The sequence below is a fragment of the Epargyreus clarus genome, unplaced genomic scaffold, assembly GCF_041222505.1.
Source record: "Epargyreus clarus isolate Ecla_fem2 unplaced genomic scaffold, WU_Ecla_fem_2.2 ptg000031l, whole genome shotgun sequence".
Taxonomy (NCBI): Eukaryota; Metazoa; Arthropoda; class Insecta; order Lepidoptera; family Hesperiidae; genus Epargyreus; species Epargyreus clarus.
In genome coordinates this window covers 666,287-687,410 of record NW_027332236.1, presented here as the reverse complement: position 1 = coordinate 687,410, position 21,124 = coordinate 666,287, and the positions used below count along the sequence as shown (strand labels likewise).

The 21,124-nt window shown below is 36.0% G+C and overlaps 3 protein-coding genes across 3 annotated transcripts in view; 2 read left to right on the top strand and 1 right to left on the bottom strand.

The window, feature by feature from the left end:
• Window positions 1–261: 261 nt before the first annotated feature.
• On the top strand, window positions 262–3,869 carry LOC140754878 (facilitated trehalose transporter Tret1-like). The gene is made up of 4 exons (XM_073090037.1): window positions 262–425; window positions 1,055–1,190; window positions 2,470–2,615; window positions 2,691–3,869. Exons 1-4 carry the CDS (start codon window positions 387–389, stop codon window positions 3,867–3,869), a joined length of 1,500 nt encoding a protein of 499 aa, XP_072946138.1. The 5' UTR covers window positions 262–386.
• Window positions 3,870–4,765: 896 nt separating this feature from the next.
• Window positions 4,766–9,711, top strand: LOC140754732 (facilitated trehalose transporter Tret1-like). The gene is made up of 4 exons (XM_073089812.1): window positions 4,766–4,930; window positions 6,661–6,796; window positions 7,728–7,873; window positions 8,127–9,711. The coding sequence occupies exons 1-4, from the start codon at window positions 4,898–4,900 to the stop codon at window positions 9,309–9,311; spliced, it is 1,500 nt and encodes a 499-aa protein (XP_072945913.1). The 5' UTR covers window positions 4,766–4,897; the 3' UTR covers window positions 9,312–9,711.
• Window positions 9,712–16,768: 7,057 nt separating this feature from the next.
• The window catches only part of Kdm5 (Lysine demethylase 5), a 46,720-nt gene continuing 42,364 nt past the window's right edge, over window positions 16,769–21,124 (bottom strand). Inside the window, exons 26-31 of the mRNA XM_073089986.1 lie at window positions 20,597–20,714; window positions 19,931–20,090; window positions 18,886–18,956; window positions 18,275–18,392; window positions 17,480–17,614; window positions 16,769–17,079 (exon numbers count right to left, since the gene is read on the bottom strand). Coding sequence (XP_072946087.1) covers window positions 16,946–17,079; window positions 17,480–17,614; window positions 18,275–18,392; window positions 18,886–18,956; window positions 19,931–20,090; window positions 20,597–20,714 — 736 coding nt within the window. The 3' untranslated portion in view covers window positions 16,769–16,945. The remainder of the gene's footprint in view (window positions 17,080–17,479; window positions 17,615–18,274; window positions 18,393–18,885; window positions 18,957–19,930; window positions 20,091–20,596; window positions 20,715–21,124) is intronic.

Below are 21,124 nucleotides of genomic sequence, written 5' to 3'. Positions count from 1 at the left end.
TTTATTGGCTTATTAAAATAAATAATTATTGAAAAAATGATACAACTTAAATAATGCATCTAACACCATTTATGCAAATATGAAAGCACTTAAAAAAATAGTTATGGGTGAAAATGTAAGAAAACAATTAAAAAGAAAAGATGAAAGATTTAGATAACCATTTTAAGGACAGCTTGGCTTACTGGATAAAGGTAATAGAATTATAAAATTACACGCAATAATTTAATGGACAGTTTGAGATAACGGGGAGCAGTAAAAAGATAAAATACAATTGATATCCGCCGAACTATCAAAAAGTATAGATGCGATACATTCAGTATGCAACTCTACTTGTTAAAGAACCTCACTATAATACTGAAAACCTTTTGAAAATTTTGAAATGAGAAATGTTGCAGGAGAGGAAAGTGTCGCCGTTTTTAAAACAGGTCAGTGACTATCTTTCTATATTTTAAGCAATTTTAGGGAATTCATCAATAGACTAATGCTCGTTTAAATATTGGATCAATTCGAAGATTTATTTCTGCTCAGTTTCTTCTTCCACAATTTCAAGCCTTTCTATATAAAACAGTCCAGTCCACCTCATGCAAATAATTGTTGCCATCCAAGAATTGGTGATAATTATAACTTTCTCCGACGACTCAACCTTAAAAATGTAGTGGTATTATATCTTTCAAACCAGTACTCAGCAGAGCTACAAACCTATGAGACAGTTCCTATGCTTGACTTGTATTCCCTCCTTTTTCATGTTGTCCTATTTACCTGTTGGATTAGTTTAAAAATTATCTAATTCTTTAATTTTTATTTATAGAATTACTTTGTAATGTATTATTTGATATTATCTTTTTATAATTTATTTAACTTTATAATCCATAAGTTTCTGTGCAAAGTTCACTACTTCATATTCATCTATAACATTTTGGAACAAAAACGATTTTAAATAAAATAGACTTAACCTTAAATTGTCTACCCACATTGATTGTATTCGGTTCCTAACTTCAATCTCCTCCAAATATTACGACAATAACATGTTAAATCAGTCTCAAATGTGTTTCAGTGTTTCGTGACAGCGGCTGTGTGCATCAACGTGATAGGCCATGGGAGTGCTATTGGTTTCCCTGCAATATTGCTGCCACAGCTGACGAAACCAGACTCTGGGTTTCAACTGACTAAAGAAGAAGAATCATGGATAGGTATGAAGCATTTTAATTTTTTTTTTTTTTTGGAGGGTCAAAAGGATATTCACCCAAAACAAGAATGTTAGATTACATTGCCGACTTTTTTATGATTTAGTGCTGATCATATTTTACCCTTACATTTGAAATGACATAATGTTTGAATAGGCGTAATCGGTATTGGCCAAGCTTTATCTTTGTTAACGGGAGCCAAGTTGGGGCAAATCTCTGTATTTTTCTCTGTTAGTCTCTGTTTTTTTCCTAAGTCTGTATTTTTCCCCTTATATGAAGATTTTTTACTCTCCCGACCTATTCCGTGAGGAAATCTCCTAAGCTCCTCCTTTATAAACAGCCATTACTGTCAGCATGACGTATCTATAAACGTAGATATCGTGAAAAATTATAGTATCTATATTATTTCATAATGCTTTCATTTTCTCTCCTTCCTGTTAAAATAATCTCAAACACATGTTTATCTACAATCGTGATTGGTATCAAGATCGTTATCGAAGAATTAACGTAAAATTTTATCTAATCGTTTATCTAAAAGTTACATAAATTCATACGTATGATTTAAGGAAAGGATTTCTTAATCTCCAACGTTTTCAGGGTCGTTTACAAAAGAAAGTGGTAAAATGGTTCAATTTTTTTTCGTCTGATAGTAATGTGACGCTAAAAAAGTATGAAATTATCATAATAATAAATAGCCATTCTAGCTAAGTGGAAAAATATACTGCACTTTTCATATTAATAAGCTTCAAATGGTTATTGAAACTACCAAATAAAACTACTCGTAGATACACCAGTTTTCACAAAATCTGTAGATGTCAAAAAATAGAAAAATATACACTAGAAAAATTTGAAGTAATATTCTATGCTACCTCAATCATGTATACTGTTATTAAAGAATTACGAAGAATTATTGGGAAACTTAAATAGAAAATCTAATATTCTCTAAAATACACAAAAACGATTACCAACCCGAGTATACCTTAATTTAGCTTTTATTAAATAGTAAATTAAAAAGGTGTATTCAAATTAAGAAATGTATGGTTTATGTTTCCGCCACTTGATGGCGCTTCTGTATTTTTTCCGTGTGTCAATGACTGCCGTGAAAATTTCTTTGTAACTTAATGTCGTACTATATTTAATAAAAACGTTTACAAAATGGAAGTCTTACTCAAATCATTTATCGTATATTAGAAAACGAATAGCTTTGTCTTAAAATCAGCGTTTAGAATCTCTATGTTGTTAAATTACCTATGTTTATTTAATGTCGTCTTTCTTATTATTTCAGCGTCAATTTTTGCCTTGTGCATGCTAGCTGGTAACTTCTTTATGGCTCCTCTAAGCGACCGGCTCGGGAGAAAGGGCGCTCACTTGTCCCTCACTGTTCCCTACATCGTGGGATGGTTCGTTACGATTTTAGCTTCTAACGTTAAGGTAATTAATACAATTTAATAATTCATCTACTTACATATTATACACTTCTAACTTTAATATCTGTTTTGATTTCAGCTTCTTATCATTGGAAGAATAATTCTCGGAATCTCAGGCGGTATTCTTAATACACTGCGTTCGGTGCTCATTGGAGAATACACAAGCCCAAAAAACCGTGGAGCTTTTCTCACAACAATATCTCTCACTCAAGCGTTCGGTATATGCTTCGTACATTTAGTAGGCTCTATATTCAGCTGGCAAATAACTGCTTTGATCTGTGCGTTCTTCCATTTCATAAGTCTCCTCATGACTATATATGCACCGGAGTCGCCAAGCTGGCTCGCTGAAAAAGGCAGATATGAAGAATGTAAAACAGTTTTTAGATGGCTTCGAGGAGATGTCGAAGAAGCGGAATTGGAAGAGATGATTGAAGCTCGAATAGAAATGGAAAAAGAAAAAATTCAGAACAGTAAAATAAATGATACTCGTTTAAAGAATGCAATGGCCACAGTAGTTAAGAAAGAATTCTACAAACCGATAATTATTGTAATTCACATTAATTTAATAATGCATGTTTCTGGAGGTACTACCATGGCAGCGTATTCCACTGTAATCTTAGGTATGATCATGGGACCAGAAGCAAGTGTTAATTTCTGGATGGTATTTCTTGATATTCAAAGAATCTTTACAAATATATCAGCTGTTTACATTATAAACAAAATCAAAAGAAGAACAATGTTGTTTTCTACAGGAGCTCTTAGTGTATTGAGTCATTTAGCGATAGCTACATACGTGTATGGAAAAATTCAAGGTTGGATGCCGTTCGAAGGTATTTGGCTCCCGGTCCTATTAATAAATATGCAGTTTTTCACTGTTGGTATGGCAATGACACCAATGCCGAATATCATAGGTGGGGAAATCTTTCCTCTTGAGTACCGAAGTACCGGTGGAACCATCAGCATGGCCGTAGCGGGCGCCACGATGTTTTTGGTTCTCAAATCATTTCCCTCTTTGATCGGTGCGATTAATTTGCCAGGAACCTATTTTCTGTTTGCAAGCATCATAACATACAATTTGGTCGTGATTTGGTTTTTGCTGCCCGAGACGAAGGGAAGGACTCTTCAGCAAATTGAGGACGAATTCAGAGGAAGACCTTTGAGGGCACATGAAATTGAAGCGCGGGAGTCATTACATAGCAGCATCGTTGAAGTATATAAGAGGAAGATGTCAGAAAGAAAATGCAGTGTTTTTGAATAAATTTATATTGTAATTCTAAAGTGTATTTAGATCTCATTTCTATTCCTCATAGATTTTCATAACCTTTACCAAAAATCAGCCTAATAAAGAATGCCTACAATTTAAAATGTATAGAGAAAGCCATTAATTCCAAATTGGCAAATTTATTTGAAGCTGATTGCAGATACCCTTGAATGATAGCTTATCAACACTCTTGGCAATCTTGTTCAAGATTTCAGTAGTAGTTTCAAGTTAGTAGCTGGCAAGTTCAATTTTATTTAAAAAATGGTTGAATAATTAGATACAGTTAAATGAGTAAGTAGGTAGAGTCCGCGCCAAACTTCTAGTCCGCTCTGAATATAGAAACGAGTCGCGTCGCAACAGCAAATTGTAGGTATTAGCGGGACGAAGACAGCGCGGGACCCTAACCTAGCAACCGTTCGCTGCCCGCTCTCGCCCACAGGTACATAGCTGCATTAGTGTGCCCTGCCCTTACTCTTGCTACGGTACTCCGTAGCATATACTTATGCTTGTAGTTGTATTCGTCCGCATTGGCTCTCTGACTACACCTGCGCGCAACAACTTCACAGCGGACTAGAAGTTTGGCGCAGACTTTACTTAACAGGATCAAAAATTCTGTCCTTGGCGCTAACAACTAAACTCCGAGTATAGATGTTCTTATCGTCTAGGCAGAGTAATGTTGAATGTTACAAAAATTGTCTGACAACTGAAAAAACAAATATGCCAAATTACGTAACAAAGTTAACACTAAAAATTTTACACATAATAACACAACACATCGTTACACACAACATAGCACTGACTTTATTAATCAGAGTTTAATATGTTTACACAGTTTACTATGACGGAATCATATTGTTTCTTTGACTTGACTTATCAGCTGTGCTCACTGGCTTATCTTCAGTTTAGTGTAGACTGCTTTCAGAGACACCCGATTCAGTATCACACTTTTATATAATTACTAAATAATTATAGAATTATCGTAATAAATTATGAATCCTTAATTGTGAATTGTTAAGTGATTAGTGATGCCGAATAAGCTTACTCCTCTCCTACGGCAAGTAAGTATTATAATTATTTATATATATTGTAACCATAGATATATTATACTAACGTCCTACGTCAGTAGGATAATATATCTATGATTGTAACTAACTAGTAGTTTAATTGTGAAAAAATGATATAATAAATAAAAAAAAACAAATATTTTTCATAAAAAGATTAAAATTGATAAACAAATACAGATACCTGGGTACTATGAAAAATAATATTACCATCGTTAAATTTGTCAAAGTATGTATCTAAAATAATGCCTATTGGAATAGCTATCTAAAATTAAATTCTTTACTGAACAAAATGTAGGCCAGTTCGTACGTTACCAATGTCATGACGAATTTTATAAAAAAAAGTAAATTATTTTTAGGTTAGACTACTACACATATGAGTATAGGTACATATTATTTAGCTACACATATACCTTGTAAATACGAGTACTTAGGTATATTTATTTTGCGCGTTAAATATAAATCAATTTAGAATCACCTAAATTTAAATATAATGTGGAACAACTCTACCTATATTTTTGCACACAAAACGTAAAGGTTACAAAAACAATATTGAAAGGGGGTACAATCCGGCGTGGTCCATTCAGGGCCGGATTTAGAGGTCTAGAGGCCCTGGGGCAACAAAGGAGTGGAGGCCCCCTGGCCCCAAATTATTTTCCGAATAAAATGAACAATTTATTCAGTTGAGTTTTTCAATAAATATTTTATTGTGAAACGCAGGTAGATTCTTCTAGTATTCATGTTTGTACAAAGTACTGTAGATAAAGGTAAAACAGCGAAAAAAATATAAAAGGAAAAGATATTTTTTTACTAAGGTTGAATTAAAAAAAAATCCGAATGTGGAGGCCCCGGGGCTGCCGCCCCGGTTGCCCTCCCTTAAATCCAACTTCAGGTAAGCCTGTGAATCAGTCTGTAATCAACCCGATAATCAACCCGTGATTGCGGGTTGATTATCGGTGAGCAATTGCTAGTTCCTATTTCATCACACAGATTGTATTTCGAGATAATCTAAAAAACCAGACATGAGTGCTATGAAATCGCACAATACAATAAATGGATGTGTGAAAAAATTACATTAGATTTTATTACCGCTGATAAGCACTCACTGAGCGCTTCATTGCTGACAACAACCCATTATTTTATTATTTCTTGTAAATAGAGTAAAACGTGAAGTAGGTACCTAAACTTATTGCATTATTTTTTTATGATTGTTTACATTAGTGAATTATTTCTACTACGTACTATATGACCTCAGAAAAAGGGAGTTTAAAATTGAATTGGCAAGGCTAAAATTTACATCAATTAGTTCACTTCTTGTCCTTATTCACTTACTATTATTTTCAAGAATCCCACTGTTGGGCACGAAACTTCTTACAGAATAAAATTTAAGACTTGTGGTAACTGGCCTTACACTGACCTCATGTGAATATCGGCAATAAAGCAATCCGTATATCGTCAGTACCCATTACATAGTTAAATGACTAAAATGACATAGTTAAATGAATTCCGCGATAATAAGTTTAGTCTAAAGTCATATATATAACTATATCTTATATATAAAATTATCGTGTCACAATTTTAGTTACCGTACTCCTCCAAATCGGCTTTACCGATTTTCACCAAATTTTGTATGAATATTCAGTAGGTCTGAGAATCGGATACTATCTATTTTTCATACGCCCAACGTTTGCCGGGTCAGATAGTATAAGTGTATAATTGTGTTCTAGTGTTTTGTGACGGCCGCTGTGTGTATCAACGTGATTGGAAATGGTTGTGGATTCGGCTTCCCAGGCGTGCTACTGCCGCAGACGCAAGAGGGCAGCACCAGCGTAGAATTAACCCCAGAGGAGCAATCTTGGATAGGTGAGGTATCTGGCAAACATTATAATAGGAGTATTCAGCATAGTTAAGCGCTGCTGTGTTCTGGTGTGAAGAGTGTGGTAAGGGAGACATATTTTTCCGAGGCCTTCCAGCTTAGTCCTCAGAGGTAACGGAGCATCTGTAGCTGACCTCAGGTAAGAATCTAGTCCTATCAGGGGTCGATAACAGATGTCCATGAGCGGCAGTACCCACTTACCATCAGGTGAACTGCATGCTCGTCTGCTTCTCCTATATTTTATAAAAATAATAGTACCCACTGAATGAGGCAAATCCTCACCTATTTCTGCCTTATAATAAACTGACACAAAATAATAGGTTATCGAGATAACCTTATATGTATAGTATCGGAACTACAATATTCATAGTCATCTTGCAGTTTTGTTTACATCACTCTGTAGTAAGATTACTGATGAAATAGCTAACCTACATAATGACATGAAACATTCCAACGTGTAACCTAACTATGTTGGTCTGCAGAACATGGGGACAGTGATAAGTAACAGCAATCATAACATATTTTATAAAATATGAAGCTTAATGATTAAAACTTAATCGTAAAATTCTAAGTGTCTTTTTAGGATGCAGATAATGTGTGTTACTAAGGCTGTAATATATAAAATATAGTCTGGTTTCCATATGTACCTACCTGTCTTCTTCGGCGGTTTTCACCGAGACAGATACATTTAATTACATTAAGCTATTAATTTAAATGATAGGAAATTCAATGCCATTAGGTGGTACGAAACAACCATTTCAAATTATTTCAGTCTATTAAATAGTACTTTTAATTTACATGTAAAACAGTGGCGGACTAAGCTCATAAACCCGGGCGGAATGTTGAATGAGGCCCCAGTAAGAAGTTGATCAAGAACAGAATCTAATGAAAAGCTTTATTTTAACCATTATTTTTCAGCTTCCGTGATCAGCATCACGATTTTAATCGGAGACTTCGCTATGCCACCAATCATGGGCCGCCTCGGAAGAAAAATTGGCCACTTGGCAGTGTTAGCTCCGATTATCGCAGCCTGGATTACTATGATATTCGCCACCAGCTTCGAGGTATCAAACACCAAATTAGTTTAATAAATATTGTTAAAAATTACATGCAGTCGAATACAGAATTTCCCCCTTTTCGAAGTCGGTTAAAAACTAAATCTGATGCGGTCATCATTTTCAAAAAAGTGGTAGATGTCTATGGATGGTACTCGTAGTTGTCACTTACAATCAGATAAACTGCACGTTTAAAACTTCTATTGAATTAATAATTTAAAAATCCAGGTTGATTTGCCTAATTATCTTCATTCCTTTTCAGGCATTACTCATAGGAAGAATACTGCAAGGTCTCTCTTTCGGTCTTCTGGTCCCGCTACGCTCCGTTCTCATAGGAGAATACACCAGTCCTAAATATCGAGGAGCGTTCCTCGCCATGATTTCGCTTTCACAGGGCTTCGGTATATTCTTCGTTCACCTCATTGGCTCTCTACTGAATTGGCGACATACCGCCATCATCAGTCTGGCCTTTCCAGCAGTAAGTCTAGTCATGACATTCTTCCTGCCAGAATCTCCGAGCTGGTTAGCGGACAAAGGAAAATACGATAAGTGCAGAGAAAGCTTCAAATGGTTGAGAGGTGATGAAGAAGACCAGGAGTTGGAGGAATTGATTCAAGCCAGAATAGATTATAAAGAATCTTACGTCCGTCGAGAACACACAAATGTTCACAAGTATCTCTTTGTTGTTATCAGAAAAAAGGAGTTTTACAAGCCAATAATCTTGATGATGCACGTTTTTCCGTTGATGTACCTGGCGGGGAGCATGAATATGGCGGTGTACGCTACTAAGATCATTGAGCTGATCATGGGTCCTACGGTAAACTTAAATTTTTGGATGGTCGCATTGGACTCCCAGCGAATAGTCTCAAATGCACTAGCTATTTATGCAATTCACAAACTGCGCAGACGCACAATGATTTTCTTTACGGGAGGGGTGTGTGTCGGGAGCCACCTAGCCATAGCTGCGTACACTTACGCCAGGATGAAGGGAATACTTCCATACGACGCAGTGTGGATACCAGCGTTATTATTAAATCTTCAGATATTCTCCATAGCTATGGGAATGGTTCCTCTTCCAAGCGTGATCGCCGGAGAGGTATTTCCTTTGGAATATAGGAGCACCAGTGGCAGTATCAGCACTGGCTTGGTTTCTGGATTCATGTTCTTCCTGTTGAAGACTTTCCCGACCTTAGTAGAAAATATTGGAATTTACGGTACATACACATTCTACGCAGGTTTACTCATATACTGCTTAGTAGTAATTTGGTTCATGCTGCCTGAAACGAAAGGCCAGACCTTACAGCAGATTGAGGACCGATATAAAGAGGTGAAGGAACCTTCTGCAGAAGATGGCGAGGCTCGGGAAAAGTTACAAAATGGAAGTAGGGAGACAAAAGAGAAAAACAACAGCAGTCAGAGTTCTCCGCTGATGGAGAGCTCACCTTGAAGATACTCAGTCCACGATCAGGGCCGGCCCTGGCGTGTAGCGAAAGAAACGACTTAAGAGCCGCTAAGTGTCAAGCGGGAATGGGCGGCAAATAACATTGCCTTCAATATTTTCATTTTACACTAATTTCTCTTTTAAATGTGTCTGGTAAAAAATAGGTTCTTCTAGAGTCGACTCAAGGGTGCTAAGACAATTTCGCCCTTGCAAGGGCTCGGGACGCAATGCGCAAATACTTTCTTGTCCTCTCTTTGCATTTTTATAGATCTTTTTTACTTGACCCATACTACTTAATTATACATAGTACCCTACATAGATATATTAAACAATTTCGATTACTCATTATCAAAGTGACAGAGTATTTAAGTAGTTAATTATATAATGATCAAGTGTTCAACTATATAAGGTAGTAGCTACTTAATAAACAATATGTTTACATCTTACATAAAAAAATCTGGTTTTATTTTTTAAAGCTTAGATGGCACTGTGTACTTGAGATCCAAAATGTTTTTCTTTTATTTATGACGTGGAGATGGTTCAAATAATGTAAAAAATATATTGAAGACAATTCTCAATATTTCAACGTATGAATGAATGATAACCACGCCGGTCAAACACATCGATTGACCAGACAAAACTAAAATCAATCTTTTATTACTTTTGTGGGGACAATGTTTTTTACCGCGCTTTTATTACCTTGACCTGTATGTATGTATGTAACTGTACTGGTTCGGTTAGTACAAATATAATACAAATCGGTTCACTACTGTCCTACCCGCACGACGTCCACACTAAGAGTGACGTACCAGACCAACTGACAGCTAACTCGATGTCGCCAGATGCGCACCACTACCGCACGTCATACTAGTACTCGTATCTATATTTAGTATCTAATTATGAGGGTACTTACTAATACACTACAGTAACGAAATCTTAGAACTCGATTTTTATACACATTGAACGATCAGATTAATCTAAAATTTTGAACACTTGCACTTTTTTGACAATGCACGATTTTAATTTTGTAGTCAGGTATTATCAGGATCGTCAGGATTAACGATTTTCCTTGTGCGATTTTAGCGTGGTTTTTGGTTTTTAAACTACCTATAACTCTTTTATCAAACATTAAAATAGCAAATATAGTCCTTCTGATAGCAAGTGGTCACTACCGCCGATGAACTTCTATAACCAATCCATACAGAATACAGGGTCTACAAACCAAACACAGAATCTTTCCCGCTCGTGTCCCACTAAGGGCACCATATGTATCATATGTAAATCAGCAACCATTCACACCCTTCCAAGTACAGAAATAAAACACAAAAAAATATTTTTCTATATTATAATTTTCTATATTATTTGGTACACGATAGACGTCTGTCTGTCCAACGATACGCGGTGAAATGGGCTCGTTACAAAATATCCGGATAATAATTTCGAATCAAAAAAACCAATTGAACAAGTCTGGCCCGGCTCTCCTGTATAGTTGCACAAACGACCAACTTATTTTAAAACTGTACAATATTCGCTCACACTCTCTGCAATATAAGGTTACATTTGATATTCGTGAACTGTTATCTCGTACCGACGTAGTAAAAGACCGAATGTAATACCAACCATTCCTTTCACAAAGACTACAAATAAACCTTTAAAATAGCACAGTGAAGACAATTTTCTTTTTAGTTTCAAAAGGATAACTTAATTTGTAAACGTATTAGTTTTACAAAAATCGTAAAGTAACGAAAACTCGTTTTTAATACTTAAATTTTAAACAAAAGTTATACCTAGTTACAGCATTTTTAGTGACTAACCAAACAAAATCTATTTCATTGTTTTTTTTCCATATTTCAAATTTGATTTTTTGATTACATCGGTACAATGGAGAAGGGTCTGAAGCGGAGATCGATCGGACGCCAGCAGAGAAAATCCGTAACTTAAAATTTAATTTCAACAGCCATTTTGTAAATAAATAATACGGTTAATATGCCGATAATACTGACAAACCATCCCCATTCAACTTTAAACAGTGAAATTCAAACAAAAAATGTATATTAAGTACCTACTATAGTATTTATTCGTATTATATATATTACATTGGGCTTAGTAATTATATATTCAACAGAATTCAAAACGACAGTTCACATAATCTCGGCATAATCAACAGCATTATTAAATTCTTATAAATTACAACATACCAAAGAAAATTTTAAACATTGGACTAACTTAAAAAAATGAACGGTCTTACAACCGAGTATAGGCTATTGACGCCTTATGAGTCCATATCAGCTTAGAAAACAGGTTATGATTATAAAAAATATACATTCTTACATCTGTATATTACAGTAAAAAGGACACTAACATTGAAACAGTGAAGCAATCGCATTTTAAAATTAATCTTAAGCTAACAAGTTACAATTGATCGCTGCAGTCAATATATTAAACGAAATCTATTTTAAAAACAGTTACACTCGCCTATGGAAGCCAGATAATAGTCGTATCATGTGTTTTATATAAAAAAAAACTTATTTGCAAAGAAAACAGACGACATAACTGATCGAGTTAAGAAAATCCCACTTAAAAACAATATACTAATTTACAAAAGAAACCGCTGTATAACAAATAAGTATTTACAATCGATACTTTAATTTAAATGTAAACGGTACCTACATAATTAATGTATAGAAAATAATATACAAACTAAGCTAAGAATAAACATGCCCATTTTTTTTTCAAATTGAATTGTATCGAAAACCAATTTTGTTTTTACAAAGTTAAATCAACCTAAATAATTTTCAATCGATTTAGAAAACAGCGCAATTTCCATAAGTTTAAGATACAGATAGTTTCGTAGCATAAATAAAGGTTTATACTATTTCTAATGGAGTCGTGCAGCTGTCGCAATACATAGATTTTTCGAAGTCGATTAAAATGTAAACATTCGAATACGTTTGTTCACTAAATTGACTAAATTAGTCGTTAATTGGCGTTTATACTAAAAAATGCGTCAAAAATGATCGTTACTTCAATGTATTATATAACCAGCAAAAAAAATCACAAAATGTTTCAAAAATGAGGGCTTACTAAATGTTAGTAAATTAAACTACGTACACATAACATTTTTTTCAAATTCGCGTAACCGAAATATTTCTAAAAAAACTGGGATTCAATTCAATGATCATTTCATAGTCGGAAGAACGACCGCACACAATCATACATCACACACACACACACACGCACAAACAACGTACACTTACGCTATCAGTATTTTTGCAAAAACTCCAAATACATTTAAAAAAATTCCTAATATTTTTTTTTTTGTTAAAAAAATATTTACAAAAACTCTTTCTCCGACACAATCGTTGCCCACACGTCAAGCTTAGAGTCTAACGAGCTCGCTTACCAATATGTAAATCTTCAGATATGAACACGGTTCATAGTAAAGAACTCGAACATTGCCATCATCTTTCATCTCAATATCCTTCGTACATTCTTTACGTCGCAGCGCGTTTGAGATATATTTTTATCGCATTCCACTTATAGGTCGAAACGACTACTACTGTCTCATCTTCTACTTTTGTATGTATGAGACTTTTTGTATGATGACAGTTGATTAGTGGAATAAAAAGAATAATAATTATCATACAGTATAACAGTTACTTTAAAGAGTCACATAAAGAATTTTGTCATGGAAAAATGCAACCCATTTAAATACATTTTGTAATTTGTAGATTTAAGTAAGACCATATACAAGACTTTGACCGATTTACTATATAAGTTCTACCTGAAGCCGACCACAGATGCGTCGCCTCTCGTAAGGGCTAAGATAGTTGTTCATATAACATAATATAATGTTTTTACTAAACAACTCCATATCAAAATATTCTTTTTTTATAAGATAGGTGTCGCAGACGAGCATGCAGTCCACCTGATGGTAAGTGGCTTCTGGCGCCCATGGACATATGTAATCAACCCCAGATAAGATTAAATATTCCTACGAGGTCGGCGTACATATGCGACGCTACTTCTGAGGACTAAGCTGGAACGTCTCGGAAAAGTATTCAAACACGCAACGACGAAGATAAACTGCCACATCCAAGTGTATAGATAGATAGAATAGATATACTATATCTACTATATATTTCGTCACAACATTGATATATCAACAGGGTAAGGTGCTATGCGTTGAAACTTGCCGGATACACCGATAGTATCAACATATATATCTTCATAACCAATTATTTCTGAATTCTACAGTGAAGCACTCTTTTATATGTGAAACTTTAATTAATATGAAAACTGTGCTTGAAAACTGACATCGATTATTTCTACGATTCATTTAGATAGTTATCTTTTGCTGAAAACTAATATATAGTAATGTTAAAAAGTAGCTTCCCTTAAGGATTTTATAAAGGATGTTATTAATGGTATGATTATTAATAATGGTGTAATCATTTAATAATAACTCTTTGCTGGGATTATTAATTACTTTTCGAGAATAAAACTTCTTTAACTCGCTTTCGACGGTATTTTAATATCAGGACATTATTGATTATTATTTGATCAAACGGAACCAATATTTGCCTGCCAAAAATCAAAAATTGACAAATTCTGTATATTTGAAATTGTCAAATTGCGATGTTTAATGGCCGACATTCAGATATACTGCGTATTAATAACGTATGAACATGATTTCGACACGTATGAAGCGTCAGTACAGTTCTCATAAGGCCAATAAGAGCGACAGAGACCACAACAGGCGTCCTCACTCACTCATTCTAATGCCTCGCAGGAAACAGCTTTTTAACATAACTATAGCATATTAATTTAAATATAATATCCCTGGTATTTAAGAAACGACTCATAAACAACATCGAATATATATCTACTTAACAATGCAACATTTATTTCAAGTAAATTGCTTAAAACACTTATCATGTGCACAAATATCTGCATACTGACTGTGGCCAAATTACTTTGGCAAAACATCAATGAAAACTCACTATATTATGTATGTGTAAACTATATAATAAATATAATTACACATTTTAAGTGTAAAACACTTTATTATCTTTTAAAACAGCAGGAAGGGGACCTCTCTATCTCAAATAAAAAAAAAAGAAGCTCATATTATTGATATAACGAAATATAGAATTGAAAACTTCGTGATGGAACGAAGTGAAGTTTTAGGCAAATTTAACAATGGATTCCGCAGAAGCCTGTAAATAGTGATGGCGATTTGTCGTATTTTGTGGATTTGTAAATAAATTTTGTGGTCTAAATATATAGACTTCTAATCGATACTAATCTTGTAACTTTTATTACTTTTATCGTGTTGATTTCTACAGCAACAATAAAATAAATCGAAGACCTTCTTCTATTTCATATTTTTCGATTTTTCTTAAATTCGAATCAATATCTACAAAATTCAAATTTTTCAGAAAGAATCGCCATCCCTTCTATAAATGTCTTGACATAATACAATCTATAAAAAAATCAATTTAAATATCCAAAGCAAATGCTACTCCTACTGCTTTTCTTTCAAATGTGTTTCAAAATATTCACAGAACCACACCAACTACAATCATATTTTGTTCATAATTGTCATAATCATAACTTGTATATAATCAACAATATATTCCTATGACAATAAATTATATTTTTACGAGATAACTTCGACAGATAAAGTGGCATTTTTTAGTAATATACAACAATGAATAACACCGAGTAATACCATTTATTTAACTAAAGTTTTAACCGCGTTAGGCAAGTTTTGAAGTTATTTCACTACATCATCAATAATAATGACAGTATTGTATATAACTGGGCCGGTCTCTTTAATATGAGCGCCAAGGAGTATACTAATCACACGCCTCTTTCAAATTTTGTATTTTTTTGTTAATTAATCTCCTTGAGAAAAATCCATAGTTGATTTAAACTTATCATTTTTAAAACCCATGCTTAAGTCGAAATTATACTTCTTTTGTAGGACCGAGTGGCGCGGGTCAATGTAACACATATTTTTTAACGTGGAATGAAGCAGCACGTTATTATGTAACACATATTTCTTAGCTTGCAATCAAGTTATACAAGTTAATATAACAAATATGTATTTATTTCAGAGTGGAACGGAATTCCGCGCGTATCCGATGTAACACATATTAGTCGTTTACTCTGTTATATTTTTTTTAATACACATGCATTTTCATTTACTTTCTTTAAATATTTATCCTTCATGTGTTTTCTCACAGATAAATTACAAAAAACCTTTTCCTTTCAAAAATGTTCCCTTAATCTTTGAATTGTTATCTTTCATGTATTTCCCACAGCTGAATTTTAAAACCATACCAAATATTTTTAGATGTCACACAAATTCTCTGCACTATTTAATATTGATCATCAAATTGTTCTGTCGTTTGTTTTAATATTCCATCATCACCGCAAATCATTTCCAAAACGTCATTCACACTACAAACGTAACCGTGATACCTGTATCGTTACTCTGTACTGTTCTACGTCGCCGGCTCGTCGACAACTAGGGGCGTTTGTCCACCGCCGCCGTCACCGGAGCATCACCGAGAACGAGACTATTTCGGGCCGATTTTAATATGACGTGACGGCGATAGTTTGTCCACCGCGACCGATATCGCCGGTTTAATTTAACGGCAATGTGTGGACAAGTTCAAATGTGTTTTATATTGCCGGCACATCGGCCCGTCGAAATCTCGAGTGCCGATCTAGCGGTCACGCCGATCTAATCGAAGTATCGGCGGCCGGGATGACGGTGCTCGAGTGACGGACGTGCGGTGGACACACGGCTATAGTAAATGTATGTACCGCTACTTCGGCGCCGTCATCTAGTTCACGGTGAAGATCCGGTGACGGCGGCGGTGGACAAACGCTCTAACGGTATATATTACACATACTACATCACAGAGCGCCAATGGTCCAATGGACACCATTGTTAGTTATCCAACACCATTCGAGTGTCACACATTACGCAGGTATCAATCTTTACTTTTTTATCGACCAAAGATCAGTTTGACCATTTCTAGTATAAAGTAATTCTTTGATCAATCTTTAGTAGACAAAACATTGGATAGATTGAATATTGATAACGGGCGTTAATAAAATCCCTGTTAATGGCCAGTTTTTCATAGAAGTAGCATTCAGTCTATCTAAAGGTAAATGGCAACAGCTAATAGATGTTCATTATCAACTTTAGATAGGATTCCTATCTGACCGACCGCCATTACTTTAATCAAACTGTCAAATTTTTGCATATAAAATCAACTAATTACAATTGATTCATACTAGAAATGGTTACATTTTGATCTTCGATAGGTAAAGATCGATAGATTGATTATTAATAACGGCCGTAAGTTACAACGCCTCGTATATTCAAATGTAACAACAGGAATCTCTTCACCTATTACATTCCATCACATCAAATCAATATTTTAATCAGTTCACTCATTAAAACCTTCACTCGTTTGATCCAATGTCGGTCCCAATACACCGTAAACTAACACTTAACCAAAGCCGACAATCCACTTCTTAAACACATCACTCGTTTTCAGTCACAACACATGTTCCGCACATCACTATCAATGTTCGCACGAGCATCGATCCCGGGCCGTTCAGCGGCGTTCCGCGCAAGAGCCGCAAACGTAGTCGTCGTCTTCACGGAGGGCGTTGCGATTGAGGCCAACGCAGTGCATGTGGAACCACTGGTCGCAACCGCCGTCGCACTGCACCCAGTCCACTTCCTTACCTGGAATATGGATATAATATTACATATAATGGATAATGAAAGTGGTAGAACCCCCTTGTAGTTTACCTAATTAAAACAGTATTAAGCACTGATGTATTCTGGTTCGAAGGGTGTGGAAGGGAGATATAGTTTTCCGATGCATTCTAGCTTAGTCCTCAGAGGTAACGGCACATCAGTGGCTGACCTCAGGTAGGAATATCTAATCCTATCTGGGGTTGATTACATGGGCAGCACTAACCACTTATCATCAGGTGGACTGCATGTTCGTCTGCTACTCCTAATATTATAAAAAAAAAACTCCTACAAATTTAGTGAATGAATTTTTGGCTGATATATTATCAATAAAACTTTGCATTCACTAACTCTCTCAAGGGGCCAGTGGTACTAAAAGGTCACGTACCGGTGGGTCGCAGGCAGGCGGCGGCGGCGCAGTCCTCCTCGTCCTCGGCGGAGGAGGGCGAGGAGGAGCTGCTGCTGCCGGCGCGCCGCGCGCCGCTGCCGCTCGCCGCCGTGCTGCTCTGCGCGCGGGTTTGCGCTGCGGATACAAATAATAAAATTATATACCTTATACACATTAGTAGACAGACCATCGAGACAATATTCTCTTAGACAAAATACGTTGTCATTTTTTTAAACAAGATATATTTTGTCAAAATTTTATTTCATTTTCCCTGTTTTGTGATGTATGATATAAAAATTCTCTGTATTGTGGATGGGACACACATATACGCATACATACACAAACACCCAAACTCAGAATAGATATCTTAATTCATCATTTAGATATCTGCCTGGCCGGGGATCGAACCCGGAATCTTTAGCGAGTGAGGCCAGGTGAGAACTGCTCCACCACGCGGGTCATTTGGTTACAAACGTACATCGACGACAGCGATTACTTACGACGAAGTGACCAATTATTACAATGCTACTTTTATTATATAATAAAATTTTAGTTTAAAAACCACGCTAAAATTGCATAAAGATAATCGTTAATCCTGGCGATTAATGCAGAGAATAGGCAAAATTATTAAAAACTTTTATTGTCATCATTTCTTGATAATTGTTCAATAAATTTTAAATTAATCTGACCGTTAAAGTGGGTAAAAATTAGAGTTCAAAGTTTTCGTTACAAACCCAGATACATACATACAGACCAAAGTAATAAAAGCGTGATAAAAAAGCAGTGTAAACTCACCGAGTCGCGACTGTCGTGGGTGCTTGCCGCGCGTGGTGGCGGCCAGGCCGCGCTTGCGGCGCTCCTGCCGCGCCATGTAGTGCTTGCGCATCATCAGCCCCGAGCCCGACGACATGCCCTGCACACAGATACGAAATGTTCGGTTATAATGTGTACGGATTTAAAAAAAAAATATGCATATCGTAAGCATTTAAATTTAAAGTTATTTTGTGTTAATAGCAGCCGATCTGAGTGCTTATGAGTAGTCTAATGCTTATGAGCGGTCTAATGGCATTAAAAAAATGTTATTGTTTGGAAATTCGCTTTTATGCAGATTTGTCAGAGAATTCAAGAAAGGATTTTGTTAGTGATGTTTTTTCCACTTTAAAAAATAAGAAATGTTATTTTCGATGCCCAATCTATAGAAGAATCAAAAGTTTATTTATAATATTTTAGGGGGTATGGTAACGTCCTCAATATAAAATGACATTACAACATCTATCAAAAATATCTAAACAATATTCATAATAAAAGTTTTAAATCTACCTTTATCAAAAAAGCATTATTTTCGAGATTGATAGTTAAGGATTAAGTCTTACGTCAAAAATGAGTATATGATGCATTCTACATACCTGTTTCCTATTTAAGTAGTTTGTAGTGTTTGTGGCTCCACGTTTAATTGTTGTCTTGGTTGTAGTTGGACCTGAAACATTAAATATACAAAATTAGCGTTATAATTTCTATATCTATTTTTTTGTAAGTCAACCGGTATTTGTATTCTAACATTCTAACAAAATGTAAGAATTGTTTCATGCTACTTGTATAATATAAGGCGATGGTATCTCCTTGAAATCTCTAAGATAAAGTCAAGTAATATGTCAATTTTTAGTGGGTTTGGTTACGTCGATGTCTTGGGATATCGATCATTTATTATTATGTGCTGTTCGTTTAAGCCACAATACCGTAATGGATAGTATATTCGTTTTCTACTATTTTGGTATGAAGGAATCCTCTAAGATTCGACACTGAAAGCACCACAAGTTAATTTCTCGTGCTTTACTCGCGGTCTCGCGGGATTCTCGCGAGAATGTGGAGTGGGCTTTAGACGTTATAGTTTAAGAGGTGGTATGTATACCGTGGTGAGGTCTTGTCCGCTTCAGCTGATGATGCGGTCTTGGCACTCGCTGTGCCCGCTTGCCTTGTCCCGCGTCCAGCACGCGGGCGTCGCACCGCCCCTCTACCACACGAGCCACTAAAACCCCGCCCTACACCGCCGTACATTCTACTTCAAAAGCGCAGTACGTTGTACTTAAAAAGCGTGGTGCCGCCTTCTCCGCTTCAACAGATGGTGCGGCCCGGACGCTGCGCTGATGGACCTCCACTGCGCGAGCCGTTGAAACCAACCAACACGCCCTATCCTATACCGCTGTAAGACGTTCTACTTCAAAAGCGCGTACGTACCGTGGTGCGGTCTCGTCCGCTTCAGCTGATGATGCGGTCTGGGCGCTCGCTGTGCCCGCTTGTGCCGCCCCAAGTCCAGCACGCGGGCACCGCCGACACCGCGCTCCACACCACCGTAAAGCCCGCACCACATTCTCGTTTCTCGTGCTTTTCTCGTGAGATTCTCGCGAGAATGTGGAGCGGGCTTTAGACGTAAGTTTAAGAGGTGGTACGTACCGTGGTGCGGTCTTGTCCGCTTCAGTTGATGATGCGGTCTGGGCGCTCGCTGTGCCCGCTTGCGTCGCCCCGCGTCCAGCACGCGGGCTCCGCGCCGGCCCTCCGCCGCGCGGGCCGCTGACACCGCGCCCCATACCGCCGCTTGCTCTTCTAGACGCACCTGGAAGATGAACACACGTATTTTACAGCTAATATATACAACCTGTAGGGAACAACGTATAAATGTACTTTTAGTATAACCCGCGAAGGTATACACGAATCTCACCGCTGGGCACCAGTATCCTCTCAGAGTAAGAGGGGTTTAGGCTTTAATCCACCGTGCTGGCGATAATGGCGATCCATCGCATGTTGCGCGTGGCGATTTCGCATCGTAAAAATATACGATGTATAATTCAAAAGAAATAACATGCGGCTATATCCCAAATTTCTCAACTTTTCACCTTTAACTTTAGTCCAATTAAACTTCAATAATGTCGGATAGCATATGATTAGTTGGAATAATCCAAAAAAGAATGACCTAATACATAACTTCACCTGTCATCTTGTTTGAAATGCTAACAACCTTCAAATTTACAAATATATTTTTAATTATTTATATTAAAATGTATATATTACAAAAAGTAGCACGCAACATGATATACAAAAATAACCTTCATGTCATCTCACCTCTAATAAATCTCCTTCTAGCATCAAATCCTCCAGTTTCTGTAGTAGTCCGGGCGCAACTCGCGTGCTCGGCGACCGCGGGGTGGCGCTGTACGCGTGCTCCACACTAGCTGATGACCTACGTAAAACAAAAATATATTACTATCAATATTACTTTAATACAATTTATTTTTAAAACAAAAGTCAAATTACTTGAAAGGCTTGATTAAAAGGTTGCAGTCAACGTTAGTTGTAATATAAAGTTATTTTCTTGAGATTTCCAATCCGGTAGAAGTTTAAGAAAAAATATTGTAACTGACAAATTGTAAATGCCGCCGTTGGCCTATACAAATATATATATTTCAGTCATTCATTTCATTCAAATTTATATTAGACATCTCTATAAAAATAAGTATAAATAAAATGTATGAAATAAACGAAATCGAAATAAAATAAAACCACATTAACGAGAATATTTCTTGATTGTGAGCTTGTGTGAGAATGAGATTGATTAATTGTTAATTGTATATTTTTTCAATGTAATTATAA

What these genes read in the sequence shown, in the direction of transcription:
- LOC140754878 (XM_073090037.1), top strand. Translation starts at nt 387, where the DNA reads ATGTTGCAGGAGAGGAAAGTGTCGCCGTTTTTAAAACAG. An exon ending in AGAAGAAGAATCATGGATAG is followed by an intron (nt 1,191 to 2,469) that starts GTATGAAGCATT and finishes TTATTATTTCAG; the next exon opens with CGTCAATTTTTGCCTTGTGC. An exon ending in TTTTAGCTTCTAACGTTAAG is followed by an intron (nt 2,616 to 2,690) that starts GTAATTAATACA and finishes TTTTGATTTCAG; the next exon opens with CTTCTTATCATTGGAAGAAT.
- LOC140754732 (XM_073089812.1), top strand. Translation starts at nt 4,898, where the DNA reads ATGCCGAATAAGCTTACTCCTCTCCTACGGCAA. An exon ending in TTACTCCTCTCCTACGGCAA is followed by an intron (nt 4,931 to 6,660) that starts GTAAGTATTATA and finishes ATTGTGTTCTAG; the next exon opens with TGTTTTGTGACGGCCGCTGT. An exon ending in TATTCGCCACCAGCTTCGAG is followed by an intron (nt 7,874 to 8,126) that starts GTATCAAACACC and finishes ATTCCTTTTCAG; the next exon opens with GCATTACTCATAGGAAGAAT.